Here is a 16,480-nt window from a genome sequence, read left to right on the forward strand (position 1 = left end):
ATGGAATGTTGAAAGAGATCAACTGAACTTATAATGCAGTCTAGCATTCTCAAATGAACTCCAAACCATAATTAGATCTTTTTGTTACTTTGAACACTGTTCCTTATCTTTTACCCCCTTATTGACACTTGTTTTTTATGATCAAAACAAGAAACAAATAAAAATGTTCGTAAAAATATGCCCATTTGTATTTCCTTCTGAAATATACTATGTCATGCAGGAAAGATAAATAAAAATGATAGATCAAACTATTGCATGCTGACAGTGCCAGGGAAAATGAAAGAATCAATTTAAATATGTACTGCATGTTTCAGCAAAAATGTATGTAACTGATCTGCCCTTCTACAGTACTTCTGTGCATCTTATTTCCTTCTGCATCTCTCTCTCATCTGTTTTTTACTTTTCCCACATGAATCTTCTCCAGGATGTTACTTCTTTGTAGGCGAAATTTCTTTGGCTTCTTTCATCTTCTTTTATTCATCATATCTCCATGTACCCTTGTGGGTATCTCAATATTTCTCTCCTTAAATTTTAGTTCCCTGCCTTTTTAAATAATAATAATAATAAAAAGACTTATGTATGTGGCTTTGTTTGCATTTATTTTTTTCTATTTATGAGCCTTTGGCACTTTGTTCTTTCCTCTGTACCTAGCTTTTATTTCACGTTGTTTATATTCTTAATGTTTTGGCTACAATTTTGTGCCAGAGACTCCGTAAAGTTCACTAGGGACTTTGCTATTGCTATCAATTTTATGTGGGAGGCACTCAGAAACTACAGGGATGGGTAGCAGTATAAAACCCTAAGGAAGGAAGGATGGATAGAAATGAGTGAAATTCCTTTTTTCAATATCCTCTTTCAAAACGATGTTGTATGCACTTAAGATGCTCAGCAAATAATGCAGTTTAAAATTAAATCAGTTAAAAATTAAATGGGTTGACCCAACCAGCCATTTAACAATTTGCCCAATAAGTAAAGTCAGATATGGATACAGAGCCTGAAAGAGCTATACATTTGGGAAGTAATCAGTTCTTTTTTACCTATTTATGCAGTAGTCAAGCTAGACATTTTCTTTAGACATTTTACATTCACTATTCTCCGACAACTGATTATGGAAAAAATAGAAAACAATATTAAGCGCTATTTACCATCTCCAGTTTCTCTGCTTTGAGACGAACAGTGGGGTTTAGAGAAATCTTCCTTTCTTGTGGTCCATAATCTTCAGTCCAGTTGGAAGCAACAGCTAAGAGACAACAGATTGTACGTTAATTGGAATTTTAATTGGAACTTTTCCCTCTGAAGAATGTATTCTGAAGTCCTGCTGTTCAAAATAATTCCAGCTAATCACCTGATTGCAGGAATGAACTCTAATGTTTATTATGATGTTTTTCTTAAATGCTAAAAGGTACTGTGATGTTGTGCAGTCTATATGGTTTTATAAAAACGTGATAATAAGTGAATATAACGTGACTGGGATATGCTTCATGCAAAAGGTCTCTTGTAAGGTATCATTACAAAGCTTATAATCTACTAAGTATGATCATCCGATTTGTATAAATGTACCACTCTTGTATCTAAAACTAGAAATATAAAATATAACTCTGAGGGCCTATTGTAATTATGTAAAGTGTGGGCCATTAATGATGGTTTGGAATCTTGATGACTCCCATTAACAAGGACCATTATCCGCAGATGGCTGTGTTTACCTGTGAGTCTTCCTGTATGTGTGTGTGCTGGCAAGTGGGCAATGAAGTCTTGCAGTGACATGTGATCATGTCACCTGAACTGGAATCCATCTTTAACCTGGTGCTTTTCCAGTGAGGGGGGGTGGAAACCCAGAGGGACAAAGGGTTCCTGCCTTATGCAAAAGATATATAAAGGGTGGAACAGAACAAAGGGAGAGGAGGAGCCATCATGAAGAATCCCCTAGCTATCACCTGAGCTGCAACAAGAGCTGTACCAGGGGAAAGAATTGTGCCCAGGCCTGGAAGGTGTCCAGTCTGAGGAAAAGCTTACTGAAGCATCTCTGAGGGTGAAATTATCTGTATTCAGTTTGATTAGACATAGATTTGCGCATTTTATTTTATTTTGCTTGGTGACTTACTTTGTTCTGTCTGTTACTACTTGGAACCACTTAAATCCTACTATCTCTATTTAATAAAATCACTTTTTTCCTTATTAATTAACTCAGAGTATGTATTAATACCTGGGGGAGCAAACAACTGTGCATATCTCTCTATCAGTGTTATAGAGGGCGAATAATTTATGAGTTTGCCCTGCATAAGTTTTATACAGGGTAAAACCGATTTATTTGGGTTTAGACCCCATTGGGAGCTGGGCATCTGAGTGCTAAAGACAAGCACACTTCTGTGAGCTGTTTTCAGGTAAACTTGCAGCTCTGGGACAAGTGATTCAGACCCTGGGTCTGTGTTGGAGCAGACGGGAGTGGCTGGCTCAGCAAGACAGGTGCTGGAGCCCTGAGCTGGCAAGGAAACAGAAGCAGGGGTAGTCTTTGCACATCGGGTGGCAGCTCCCAAGGGGGTTTCTGTGATCCAACCCATCACAGGTACATTACTAAAACATTCATTAAATACCCAAAAGGGGAAATATAGACCCTGTTTAACTACTGTTAAACCATTTTATAATTTTCATCATAATGGGAGGGAAGATTAACAAAAGTATGTAGCGTGAGGTCATGTGGGAATCGAAAACATGGCTGACACTACCTTCTTTCATGGAATACATACAGAGTGCTTTTGGAAACAGGTTGGGAAAAACATTTATTAATTCAGAGATGTCACTCATTTGTTAGCTTTTCTGCAACTGTCAATTCCAGGTGTTTAACATAAGGAACTGGTCGGTTCTATATATTCTCTCAGTAAATAGCAGGAGGCACTGTGTCAAAAGGAGGGATTATCTCTTGCCACTGAGGGGCAGAGCTGAATTAGGGATCTTGCCTGGAGTGAATCCCTTCTGGCTTCTCCTCTTGCCTAGTGGCAATGGGAAACTCCCCTTCTCTGGGGCCTGTCCACCCACTGTGCCCCTCCTCCCCTGCCCCTCCTTACCGATAAGAGTGTAACAATTTCCATAATTTAAACAATGCCTTAATACATTAGGATTCGGCTGCAGTTGTTTATTTTCCCTTATGTGCAAATTATAAATTCTGGGGAAAAGTGAGTCCAAAATTATAAGCAGCCAACACAAAAGATTTCACACCTACAGATTTCATTTGCAGGGAAAACAATACAGGAAAAATCAACTATAGCTTTGCCAGAGTGCTCTGGCTTTCTCAGTCTGTTGGAGAAACATCTCAGTACACCAGGAAAATAGCAGGAGGCTCTTCAGGGCCTTTGACTGCTGGCTATATGCACCGCAGCAAATTTGTAGCTTCACTTAGATTTTAGATGCACTAACGTTTTATTTAAAATAGAACAAACAATAAATCCACTTGCTGAGTTTTTGCAGAGGGCTAAGTACAAAGAGGGACATGCTATGGACAGGCTCATCAATGTGAAGTTCTTAAATTCCCTAATTTGGAAAGGAATTCAAAACACTTCTTATTAAAAGGCTGAAATTCTGAGAAACAATCACATATTAACTAGTGTTCTTAATTAGTTCTTCGTCCTATTTTATTATTTCATCAAGATGGAGACTGAGATGGGCTCAAACCAAAATCTGCATCTGAAAACCTCAGGACTCTGCAGCTTGGGACCATCTCCAAAACACAGAATAGAAACAAAACAAAAAAACAAAACAAAACTGGATTTTGTAATTCATAAAATATCTGTTTCCAAGCTCAAACTAATTTATATTCTCCATATATGCTCAACAAAACATCTTTTTGGAAACCTGTAACACTAATACTGTTGGCATGCTATATTAAATTCTAAAGACAGCAGGCTACATCATAAGCTAGAGTAAATCGGAATAGATCCCCTGAAGTCAGTGTGTGCATACTAAGCTCACAAAACTATTGGGTCATTGGCTTTATGCATGAATTTTTTCAAGCACGTCTCAAAGTTACGCTGATTTTTCTTAATCACAGCAATTTTTGATCCAAGAGCTTGGATCTTTGTCTCACATTAGCGTTGAAGAAGAGGTGTGTGACAGAAGTAGCAGTTTCAGTCAAGGACATGTTGTCAAATGAGAATGGAACGAAGGAAGCCCAGAGATAGCATACGGGATAGTATAGTATAGATTGTACAGCAACTGGTAGAGCCACCTTGTTTATGTTGTAATACACTGTAGCCTTCTTAGTCCCTTTTAAAATATCATTGGGAATCGGTTCCCATGGGGACTGTCCTTGGCAAATGAATTTTTTTGGTGGAGACGCAGGGACAAATGTCCAAACTGAGGTCTAGATTCGCAGCTGGTATAAACTGATGTAGTGTCACTGACTTCATCTGATTTAATCCAATTAATTCAATTCTATTTGTGGATTGAAGCCAATGAAGTTTCACCAGCTGAGAATCTGGCCCTCACTAAACTGCACGTTAGAGAGCCACAAAGCGGGTGAGGTAATATCTTTTACTGAACCAACTTCTGTTGGTGAGAGGACAAGCTTTCAAGCTTCCACAGGGCTGTTCTTCAGTGAAGAAGTTCTTTGTAAACTCAAAAACGTGTCTTTCTCACCAACAGAAGTTGATCCAATAAAAGAGTATCTCATCCACCTTGCCTCTCTAATATCCTGGGACCAACATGGCTACAACTAAACTGCATGTGTCAATCCTGAAGAATAGGCACTTAGACCCATAATTACTCATTATGCTCACTAAGCCAACCCCTTGGGATGGCTGAATTTTTTCCCCATAGTATATGAATAGGGTAGGGGAAGGATGACTTTACCACATATGTCCAAAATCTTTAACTGTGATCAAAATAGATATAGGGCCCCACTGTTTTGAGCAGGGAGGGAAGGGGATATTTTCATCCCTATTAAGCCCCCAAACACTGTATTTTGTCTCTTGCATAGATCTCTCATTTAAAAATACATTGAGAAGTCTGGATCCCAAAAAGATCCCAAAAAGATGTGGCTCAGCTCACATGTACCCCCTCCTTTTAACTAAAAAAGAAGCCCTAAACGGTAGGTCAAAGGAGCCTTTGTCTTGTAATGCTTCTGATCTAATCTAGTCATGGTAGTTTTCATGGGCAATATGATCAAGAGGTCTGATTATTTAACTCAAGCTGCATGCAATACTGTGACCTCTCCAGTTCCAAAGGTTGGTATTCAGCCAGTTAACCCCTTAGGGAATCTCTCTACTTATGCAAAGTTGGTGAAGATCCCAATCAGACTGCTTCATTTGGAATTAGGGTATCTACTATGGGTCACGTTAATCTCTAGCGCAATTTAGGTAATGTCAGTGGAGTGACATTACGGTCCTCTGTGTTGGTCCTCCCTCTCTTGACAAATTAGACAGGAGTTCTTGGTCATGTGGACTGATCAATTAGAGAGGCAGATGTAATGAACACACTGCCCCCATTTGTACCAACTGAGTGGTAAGAGGGCTCCAGGTTTACTGCATAGCAGTACAGAGCACAACCATTAGTGTAGCCATACTTGACACCAATGTAAGTGTGTATGTCATGCCTGTGCATTTTCATTGTTCATAAATACTATACAAATAATCTCACTGAGGGATTTATCACTGTCAAGTCAGATCTAGTTGTTGTGAAAGATCAGATCTCTGATTATTTTTCCTTCAGCACCTCCAAAATATATATCTAGAGATGTGATTATCACATATAAGCCACTTTAACAATTATGTTCCTAAAATAAAAAAAAACTGCCCTCCTTAAAAAAAAAAAATACACACAATATATTTCTACAGCATTTTATCAAACTGAGAAAGCACTGTTTCTATGACAACCTAGTCTTGATTTATATGTGAGTCTTCATTATCTGGTTTCAACTGAATCTATTGATTACTATTGCTGTACTGAAACGTTATGATCATTTGTCTTTGTTTAGTTTCAACTATTTGTCCAAGAAACTGTCCAACGTAAATTATATTTGACAGGGATTGTTGAACAATCCATTCATCTTAGCTTTTTATTCACTGCTAGAAAAATGGCCCATACACCCTTCCTTAAAGCCTAGTAAATCACATTGTGTACTACTTTCTGTGGAAGAGTAATTGCAAAAAATCAGGGGAAAAAAATTAAATAAGCCTTTACCAGTAGAAGACACATCAGCAGGGCTGCTGTCTGCAGAAGTAATTGGAGATTGTTCTCTTTTCTTGAATCCCGTTTTCATCTATGAAAGAAAATCACAAGTCATGAAATGACATTTGCTAAAGTAGGTCAAAGACCAGACTAGAACCATATGTTAACCTTTAAAAAAATGGGTGGCTGGGTAGATTAAAACAATACTGGAAGAATACTGAAGCCAAAAACCAATGTTACATTTAAACTCTTACAGGCACAATAAAAAGCAATGACATTCAGAATGTAAAGGCTACTGTGGTATACCCACTGTGCCTAAGCACTACAGAGTACTTTTTATATGGTACTATTTAAAAAGTAATTGAAGCCAATGTAAACTTGCTTTGTCTGAGGTATAGCCCACATTGATGATTTTACGGCTTTTAAAGAGTTGTTTTTCAATTCAGAAAGCATATGTGATGTTTATTACATAGATATTTTAATAAAAAGCCCATAAATTAGACATTTTATTAGAAAACTTATTATGGATCATTACTGATGAGGTTTGTACTAAAAGTGTCAAACCTAGTGCTGAAACAGAAGAGGGCCACTTTGCCACATATTTAATAGGGTGCAGTATACTGTAAATCATTTAACATATTAGAAAAACTTCTATAGCAGATAAACACTTGCTCTGGTTGTTTTACAGGGCTTGTTTTCCCCTCATCTTGTTTTCTGCACCTGAATTTTAGTGCTGGTGAAAGCTGCAAAAGTGACTGTCTTTCATGGTGTATCCAATTTTTGCCTCTTTGCCAAGACTATTGGCAGATGGGGCATTAGTTCAAAATGGAACAGGGAAATGGACTGATACCAAAGTAATTAGGTATAGCCTCCTGAACAACTATCAAATAACAGTGAGTCATTAGGGACCACAGCTGAACTTGACCTGGTAAGCTATAGTTGAAAGGCTCTGTCCCTCTGGCAGAGCCGTAAGTGTATACAAAATTAGCATTACACAATAGCAATATAAAAAACATGGTAATATTTTCTAGTCTCTGAGGTTCATTATCTGCAGAATAACCATCACAATGAACACCAAAAAAGAGTAGCTGCACCCTACACAGGATGTTTCTGAAAAGGAATACAAAGGCATCTGTGACGTTGTGCAGTCTATATGGTTTTATAAAAATATAAGTGAATGTAATATAATTGGGATATGCTTCATGCAAAAGGTCTCTTGTAAGGTATCATTACAAAGCTCATAATCTACTGAGTGTGATCATCCTATTTGTAGAAATGTACCACTCTTGTATCTAAAACTAGAAATATAAAACTTAACTCTGAGGGCCTATTGTAATTATGTAAAGTGTGGGCCATTAATGATGGTTTGGAATCTTGATGACTCCCATTAACAAGGACCATTGTCTGCAGATGACTGTGTTTACCTGTGAGTCTTCCTGTATATATGTGTGCTGGCAAGTCAGTAATGAAGTCTTGCAGTGACATGTGATCATGTCACCTGAACTGGAATCCATCTTTAACCTGGTGCTTTTCCAGTGAGGGGGGGTGAAAACCCAGAGGGACAAAGAGTTCCCGCCTTATGCAAAAGATATATAAAGGGGTGGAAGAGAACAGAGAGGGAGAGGAGCCATCATGGAGAATCCCTTAGATAACACCTAAGCTGGAACAAGAGCTGTACCAGGGGAAAGAATTGTGCCCAGGCCTGGAAGGTGTCCAGTCTGAGAAAAACTTACTGAAGCATCTCTGAGGGTGAGATTATCTGTATTTAGTTTGATTAGGCATAGATTTGCGCATTTTATTTTATTTTGCTTGTGACTTACTTTGTTCTGTCTGTTACTACTTGGAACCACTTAAATCCTACTGTCTGTATTTAATAAAATCACTTTTTATTTAGTAATTTACTCAGAGTATGTATTAATACCTGGGGGAGCAAACAGCTGTGCATATCTCTCTATCTGTGTTATAGAGGGCGAACAATTTATGAGTTTGCCCTGCATAAGCTTTATGCAGGGTAAAACGGATTTATCTGGGTTTAGACCCCATTGGGAGTTGGGCATCTAAGTGCTAAAGACAAGCACACTCCTGTGAGCTGTTTTTGGGTAAACTTGCAGTTTTGGGACAAGTGATTCAGACCCTTGGTCTGTGTTGGAGTCAGACAGGAGTGTCTGACTCAGCAAGACAGGGTGCTGGAGTCCTGAGCTGGCAGGGAAAACAGAAGCAGGGGTAGTCTTGGCACATCGGGTGGCAGCTCCCAAGGGGGTTTCTGTGATCCAACTATTTCAAATATGGACACAGGGGAACCATCTCCTTTGACTACATAGTCTAAAAAATAACTTTATAATTCCAGCTTATTCAAATAGAATATTTTGTTCACCTCTAAAAAGAACTATAAATTAAATATATTTTAAAAAAGACAGAAAACAGAGGTCTGTTCTAAAATAGTCAGCTTTCTCTGGTCTTCAAAACTTTCACACCATCGCACACTAAAATAGTTTTGTCTGCACTAACGATGTGCTACATTAATTAAGTATCGGAGGTAGCCGTGTTAGTCTGTATCTACAAAAACAACAAGGAGTCTGGTGGCACCTTAAAGACTAACAGATTTATTTGGGCATAACCTTTCTGATGGTGTCGCCAGAGTAGATATGGGGACAGAGTAGGCAACGAGGTTTGCTACAGGGATTGGTTCCTGGGTTGGTGTTTCTGTGGTGTGGTGTGTAGTTGCTGGTGAGTATTTGCTTCAGGTTGGGGGGTTGTCTGTAAGCGAGGACTGGCCTGCCTCCCAAGGTCTGAGAGAGTGAGGGATCATTTTCCAGAATAGGTTGTAGATCGTGCATAATGCACTGGAGAGGTTTTAGCTGGGGGCTGTATGTGATGGCCAGTGGTGACAGTCCGTCCACAAAAGAATAAATGGACACAAATCGGACATCAGGAATGGTAACATACAAAAGCCAGTAAGTGAACACTTCAATCTCCCTTCAATCTCTTCAACAATTGTACATGGCTTCATGTAATTCTCATTTTTCGGTTTAAGTTGTATATCAGGGGTAGGCAACCTATGGCACGTGTGCCGAAGGCAGCACGCGAGCTGATTTTCAGGGGCACTCACACTGCCCAGGTCCTGGTCACAGGTCCGGGGGGCTCTGCATTTTAATTTAATTTTAAATGAAGCTTCTTAAACATTTTAAAAGCCTTATTTACTTTACATACAACAATAGTTTCGTTATATATTATAGACTTATAGAATGAGACCTTCTAAAAACGTTAAAATGTATTACTGGCACGCGAAACCTTAAATCAGAGTGAATAAATGAAGACTCAGCTCATCACTTCTGAAAGGTTGCCGACCCCTTTTGTATATAAACCCCTATGTTATGGTAATAAGCATTGTAAAAAAAAATCTTTAAATAACAGATTATTCTTCACTATTTACTAATATTCAAAATCTCCTCCATATCTGAAATATAAAATGGAAATGGTTAGATATTATTTATTTTTTCAAAAGAAGAATTTGACAACCTAGGGTCACAATTAAGATTTAATTGAGAAGTGAGATGACCAATCAACTAATGATTTCAGTTAATATTCTCATTCCATTGGCCAGTACTGTTGATTCTAGAGAGATCTTACACATCTACCAGAAAGCTCCCAGGAATACCACAGGAAAGTGCATGTTCTGAGGAGGGGTCCAATCACTTACTTACTGGAATGGTAACTACATGCCATTAATCTAATACTAAAATATGGAAAAAAGTTGCAATAGGATTTCTTTAATTTAGAAAATTAATCTCTTATTTGGCTTATCTTAAAACAAGAGACAAGACTGTACTCACAGTGTAGGGTGTGGACACCTTTGAAGCCGGATTCTCATTAGGAGGTGAAAGAAGATTAAACGCGAGTCGTGTCTGTTGCTGTCCACATCCAGCAGCAGATGTCAAGAGAATGCCAGGACTGTGAGGATTTTCAAAGTAACTGGGAAAAACTCTTTGTCTGATAAAAGCGATCTCCCAGGCAAATTCAGATCTAAATTTAAAAATAAATGGTTTACATATATTATATGCAACACTGTTCATAAAATGATAAAGCAGCCTTGGAAAATTCTACTTGTCCAAGCCCCATTGGGGTGAGAATTTTTTTGACACTTGTTTTTATTTCATTCCTCATCATCAGTTATGAAGGTGAAGGACAGGTGAGTAGCATTTGTGACTGAGCTCGTAAATTTTCCTAACAATTTTGCATCACTTAGATTGGGAACATATTTGAGCTTTTTTATAGTAATATGAGTATTTAATATTTCAGAGGCATGAACTTGTCTTCTTACTTCAACCACGTTTCACAAAATATTTCAAACTACTCAAAAGAAAACTTGTAGAAGATTTCACTTTGGGGGTTTAGCTGTTGTAGTACAATAATTACCTCAGCTTTGTTCTGTTGATTATACTTTTTGCTTCTTCATAGGAGACTCCAATCATTGACTCCTTGTTTATGGATACAAGCTGGTCTCCAGGCTTCAGTCGTCCATCCTAAACAGTAACAATAAAGAATCCAAGTGTGGCATTCTGTATTGATTGTTGATGAAGATGCAACTGAAACAATTTTCTAATTGCAACAGTTTAACATGTACTTTTGAACCTATGAATTTAAGAAACAGTCAAGCCTGTCCAGACTTTCTGCCTGGACCAATATGTTTAATCTGTAAATTAGTAGTTTCCATTGGTAATATACATCTTTTGTGCTGCTGCTTAGTAGAATAACTATGCAATGAAAGAACGTGTTGTATGTGCTAGATTTCAAAAGACACAAAGAAACAATCAATACTATATTCAACAATTTGGTTCTATAAATCAGTATCAAACATTCAAAAATTGTTACCGTGCAGAAAAGCTATGGATGCACCAGACTCACTATTATAACTGCTTTGAGGGAAAAATATGCTGACCAATTTTTCCAACCACCCAACTATATACTATTCATTTTTAATAAACACTATATTATTAATTGCCTGACAACCACAGAATCATAGAAATGTAGGATTCAAAGTCATCTAGTCCAGTCCTGCCTCAGTGCAGGGAACTAAGTATTAACTAGACCATCCTTGACAGGTCTTTGTCTAACCTGTTCTTAAAAACCTCCAGTAACAGAGATTCCACAACCTCCCTTAGGCAATTTGTTCCTGTGCTTAACTACCCTTACAATTAGGAATTTTTCCTAATGTCTAATCTAAATCTCCCTTGCTGCAATTTCAGCCCATTATTTCTTGTCCTGTCCTACAGGAATCTCAAGCATAGCTCACCTGGTCTAGCTGTTCCATTTTTATATAATTTTTTTTTCAGTTGTGAGAGGAGCCGACCATCCCATTCTGTCCAATTTGTTTGCCTGTGCCGCAGGCTGTTTGTTTTTAGATTCAGACTTTTTGCTTTGCTACCATGTAAGTAAGACAAAGGATAACATAGCGACTATATGTCTGATTTCCATGATGGCTTGAGTAAGCATGAGAACCTCAGTCAGTCAGTTGTTTAGCCTTTCACTTATCATTGAAATGAATAATAAAATGGCTATGCACTCTGACTACACAATACTTTTCAATTGGTTGGTTAGCACTTCTTCACAATATACTAGAATTTGCCTTTAACCAATTTATGGCCCTAATCCTGACATTTTTCTCACTGTGGTTAGACCCCTTGTGTTGACACAGAATCCCTCCGGAATCAACATGGCTCCCATGCAGGCAAACTGCTCTGAATGAATGGAACAAGTTGCAGGATTAGAATCCCAACATGGCAGGTGCTATATGCTGCTGACATAGATTATATCAAAGTTCAGTGACTTGAACATTCACAACGACGTTCTCAAATATGGAATGAACACGTGTCTGTCTACGACAGGTGTTAAAGGAATTTAACGTTTGTAAAACACAAATTATGGAAATATTGCTGACAAAGAATCCATCTCTGAATTGAAATTCATCAGCTGAAATCGTTCCGCTTCTACAGCCATGTGAGTCAGTATAAAAGCTCTGACAAGATAAGATAGATAAGATGTCCGTGGCATTACAACAGGAATGAATTTGCTATAAAAATTAACCACAGACAACAGTTTTTCCAGCCTGGAATAACAACCTGACTATGGGAAGTTTCTCTACCAGTTAAATCACCTCTGAGCTCGATTAATTTGTATTCAAAGAAGCCACCCTTCAGAGCTATTCCAAGGACTTTTCAGGCACTCCTGAATCAGACTGATCTGAACAAGGGAGGAGAGACTAAGGGCTTGTCTATACTGGCACTTTACAGTGTTGCGACTTTTTTGCTCGGGGTGTAAAAAAACACCCCCCTGAGCGCAGCAAGTTTCAGCGCTGTAAAACGGCAGTGTAGACAGTGCACCAGCACTGGGAGCTACGCCTCTCATGGAGGTCGGTTTTTATAGCGCTAGGAGAGCTCTCTCCCAGCACTCTGCCGCGACTACACAAGCCACGTTAAAGCGCTGCTGCGGCTTTAACATGGCCAGTGTAGAGTAGCCCTAACTTCATCGATGGAGGCAGAAGAGAACTGTAGGAATAAGAACAACAACATTATCTGTTTTTTTGCAGTGCTGTAGCCATGTTAGTCCCAAGATATTAGAGAAACAAGGTGGGTGAGATAATATCACTTCTGTTGGTGAGAGAGACAAGCTTTTGAGCTGCACAGATCAGGTCTGGAAGAGGGACTCAGTGTCACAGCTAAATACAAGGTGGAACAGATTGTTTAGCATAAGTAGTTAACACATATTCTAAGGGACCTTTTAAACTGAAGTGGCTCATTAGGAAAAACTTTTTCACTAGGAGGATGGTGAAGCACTGGAATGGGTTACCTAGGGAGGTGGTGGAATCTCCTTCCTTAGAGGTTTTTAAGGTCAGGCTTGACAAAGCCCTGGCTGGGATGATTTAGTTGGGAATTGGTCCTGCTTTGAGCAGGGGGTTGGACTAGATGACCTCCTGAGGTCCCTTCCAACCCTGATATTCTATGATTAACATGTCTGGAGTCATAGGACAAAAAAGGAGGGTTATTGGGTGATAGGCTCATCTTTTGAAGGTAAAGATTGCATCATGGAACAGGCCACCCAAATACCCCAAGAGAACCTGTTTCAATACGGGGGGGAGGGGGAGGGAGAGGGAGGAAATGGAAAAAAACCCTCTCCAACCACACAACCCTAGTCGTCACGTACTACCTCACACTGAAACCCATACAGGGTATCATTTAGCAATTCCAGCCCTTACTCGATGGGGGACTATACTCTGCAAGAAATCTTTCCCAACCCCCTCTTTTGGCCTTCAAACACCCCCCTCCCCCACAACCTCATCATCAGAAGCAAGCTCCTCACAGACCAGGCCACATCAAAAAAAAGCAGCACCAGACTCTGCCTGAATAACAGATGCAAAACCTGTAGATGTATCTCCACTGCTACAATGATCAATACCTCCCACAACACGCTTTTCAAGATCCATGGGTCCTATGCCTATCACAACATGGAGTGTACTTCAGCCAGTGCACTATATGCCCCAACAAAAACTATGTGGGTGAAACCAGACAATCACTATGCTCTTGGAGAACTCTCACAGAAAAATGATAAAAGACAAAAACACCATATCACCTATGGTGAACACTTTTTACAAAGCGATCACTCTGACCTCTCTGTCCTCATGCTCAAAGGAAACCTGCACAACACCTTCAAAAGACAAGCCTAGGTGCTTAAATTTATAACTTTACTAGATGCTAAAAATCATGGTCTTAATAAAAACATTGGGTTTATGGCTTATTACAACAATCTCTAACCCTTTCCCCCCCCTATTACTGAAGAGGTTTTAATGGGCCTCTTCAGCTTGAGTTATCCCTTCGAATATACACCTCTACCCTGATATAACACGAATTTGGATATAACGCGGTAAAGCAGCACTGTAGGGGGGTGGAGCTGCGCACTCCGGCGGATCAAAGCAAGTTCGATATTACGCGGTTTCACCTATAACGCAGTAAGATTTTTTGGCTCCCGAGGACAGCGTTATATCGGGGTAGAGGTGTATGTTAACTAGTTATGTTAAACAATCTCTTCCACCTTGTATTTAGCTGTGATACTGAGGGCAGGTCTACAAATTTAAATCGGCACAGATGCACCTATGCAGCTGTAGCGGGTCTGGTGAAGACGCTCTTAGTCGATGGGAGAGAGCTTTCCTGTTGACATAACTCCACCTCCGCAATGGGAGAAGCAGATTGATCTGCAACTTTCTGCAATCATAGAGGCATACCACATTTCTGTTACAGATAGTCATAAGACAACACTTTAAAAAAGGGGGCCTGAATTCTCATTTACACTGAAGTCCTTTTACTCTCTTCTGGCAGTGTAAATGGGCCTTAGAGTGGGCATAAATCACAGTATAGTTGAGAATTCACTTGAGAATTATTAATCATTCTGTATATTGTCATACTTTTTTCTAGCTTATGCTTATAGATTGTAAAATTACTATATTTCACTAATATATGGCAAAAAAATATACACATTCAAGATGCACCTGTGTTTCTGAACCTATACGTAATTAATTGCATGGAAAATTTGGAAGATCTGAAATACAAAATTCTACCTTCATTCAATTTTTTAATATTTCATAAAAAATCCCCAGAAAAAATAAAATGTTGAAATTAGTAAACCTACATATGCTGGCCTGAGAAGGAACAAATATATAAAATTTTATAACATACATATACTTATATTTTAGCTGCTTGAACACTATGATTTTATAACACATTATATTGTGTTGTTTAATATTTGTCTTTGACCACAAAGATAAACAGCTTGTTTTTTATTTGCCGCCAGTGTACAAAAATACCAACTGCAATGCTGCCCTCTGGTGGCTCACATGGCAAACATCACATTTTAAACTGAGAAATTTCAAGAAGATGAGGATTTAAATACAGCCTCAAATTTTGACTGTTTGAACTGTATTAGTGTTACAGTACAGTATGAAAATAAATGACCTAGTCTTGCTCCCACTGACCACAACAGTGAAGGAATGGGCACTAAATTACACGGGTTAAGACGGTAAAATGTTTTTGGTAGCTATAACAAAACAAGACTGAATAAAGAAGAATCACTGTTATCCATAAATAAGCAGTTTTAAGGTAGCATTCCAATTTGCTTCCTGATCTGCAGTCTGGCCTTAACCTGCCCTCCCTTTCTGTACCTACAAATCTGTGGTCACAAATAACCACAGGCAGAATTTTGAGGGCACAAATCATTGCAGGTGCAATTAATGTTGTTAAACATTCATGCCTTTGCTTTGCAGACACAATCAATATTTACATGTCAAAATGTCCCACTGTTGTATGCAGTGTTGTAGCTGTGTCAGTTCCAGAATAGAAAAGAGACAAGGTAGGTGAAATAATATCTTTTATTGAATCAGCTTCTGTTGCTGAGAGAGACAAGCTTTTGAGCTTACACAGAGCTCTTCTTGTAGTCTGCGAAACTTTATCAATCCTCATTCTGAAAGGAAACCTACACAACACTTTCAAAAGACGAGCCAGGGGCTTAAATTCATAACTTTGCTAGACGCTAAAAATCATGGACTGAGCAGAGACACTGGATTTATGACTTATTACAACAATCTATAAGCCACTAAAAACCATCCCCGCCCAACTGCTTCCCCCCTGCCCCTTTCTGTTCCTCCTTATGACTGGAGGGATGTTCACCTGGAATGGTCCCTTGAAATATGTGTTCACTACTTATGCTAAACAATCTATTCCACTTGGTATTTAGCTGTTATATTCTGATTAAGGTCATGTCTACACTACAAAATTAATGACAGGTTTCAGAGTAGCAGCCGTGTTAGTCTGTATCCGCAAAAAGAACAGGAGTACTTGTGGCACCTTAGAGACTAACAAATTTATTTGAGCATAAGCTTTCGTGGGCTACAGCCCACTTCATCAGTAGCCCACGAAAGCTTATGCTCAAATAAATTTGTCAGTCTCTAAGGTGCCACAAGTACTCCTACTACAAAATTAAGTCGACCTAACTTACATCGGCATACAGCCACCGCAGTAATTACATTGCTTGGGTGTGTCTACACTTGGCTCCTTGTGTCGGTGGTGCACGTCCTTACCAGGAGTGCTTGTATCGACCATACTGTCAGTGTGGGACAGCTCCTGAAAGCCAGAAACAATCGACGTAAGTAATGTAGTGTCTACACTGACACTGCGTTGACCTAAACACATCAGCCTCGACTCTACGCTGCTCGTGGAGGTGGAGTTAAGTTGGCCGATAGGATATTCCCTTTATTCTGGCCTGGCAATAGCTAATG

The 16,480-nt window shown here is 39.0% G+C and overlaps 1 protein-coding gene across 1 annotated transcript in view; it reads right to left on the reverse strand.

Annotated features, from left to right (window-relative positions):
- STXBP4 (syntaxin binding protein 4) overlaps nucleotides 1-16,480 on the reverse strand; it is a 116,664-nt gene that overhangs the window by 95,758 nt on the left and 4,426 nt on the right. The window contains exons 4-7 of the mRNA XM_026654605.1: nucleotides 10,576-10,682; nucleotides 9,993-10,182; nucleotides 6,172-6,250; nucleotides 1,146-1,240 (exon numbers count right to left, since the gene is read on the reverse strand). Coding sequence (XP_026510390.1) covers nucleotides 1,146-1,240; nucleotides 6,172-6,250; nucleotides 9,993-10,182; nucleotides 10,576-10,682 — 471 coding nt within the window. The remainder of the gene's footprint in view (nucleotides 1-1,145; nucleotides 1,241-6,171; nucleotides 6,251-9,992; nucleotides 10,183-10,575; nucleotides 10,683-16,480) is intronic.

The sequence above is a fragment of the Terrapene carolina genome, unplaced genomic scaffold (assembly GCF_002925995.2).
Source record: "Terrapene carolina triunguis isolate 2854851 unplaced genomic scaffold, T_m_triunguis-2.0 Scaffold192, whole genome shotgun sequence".
Taxonomy (NCBI): domain Eukaryota; kingdom Metazoa; phylum Chordata; order Testudines; family Emydidae; genus Terrapene; species Terrapene triunguis.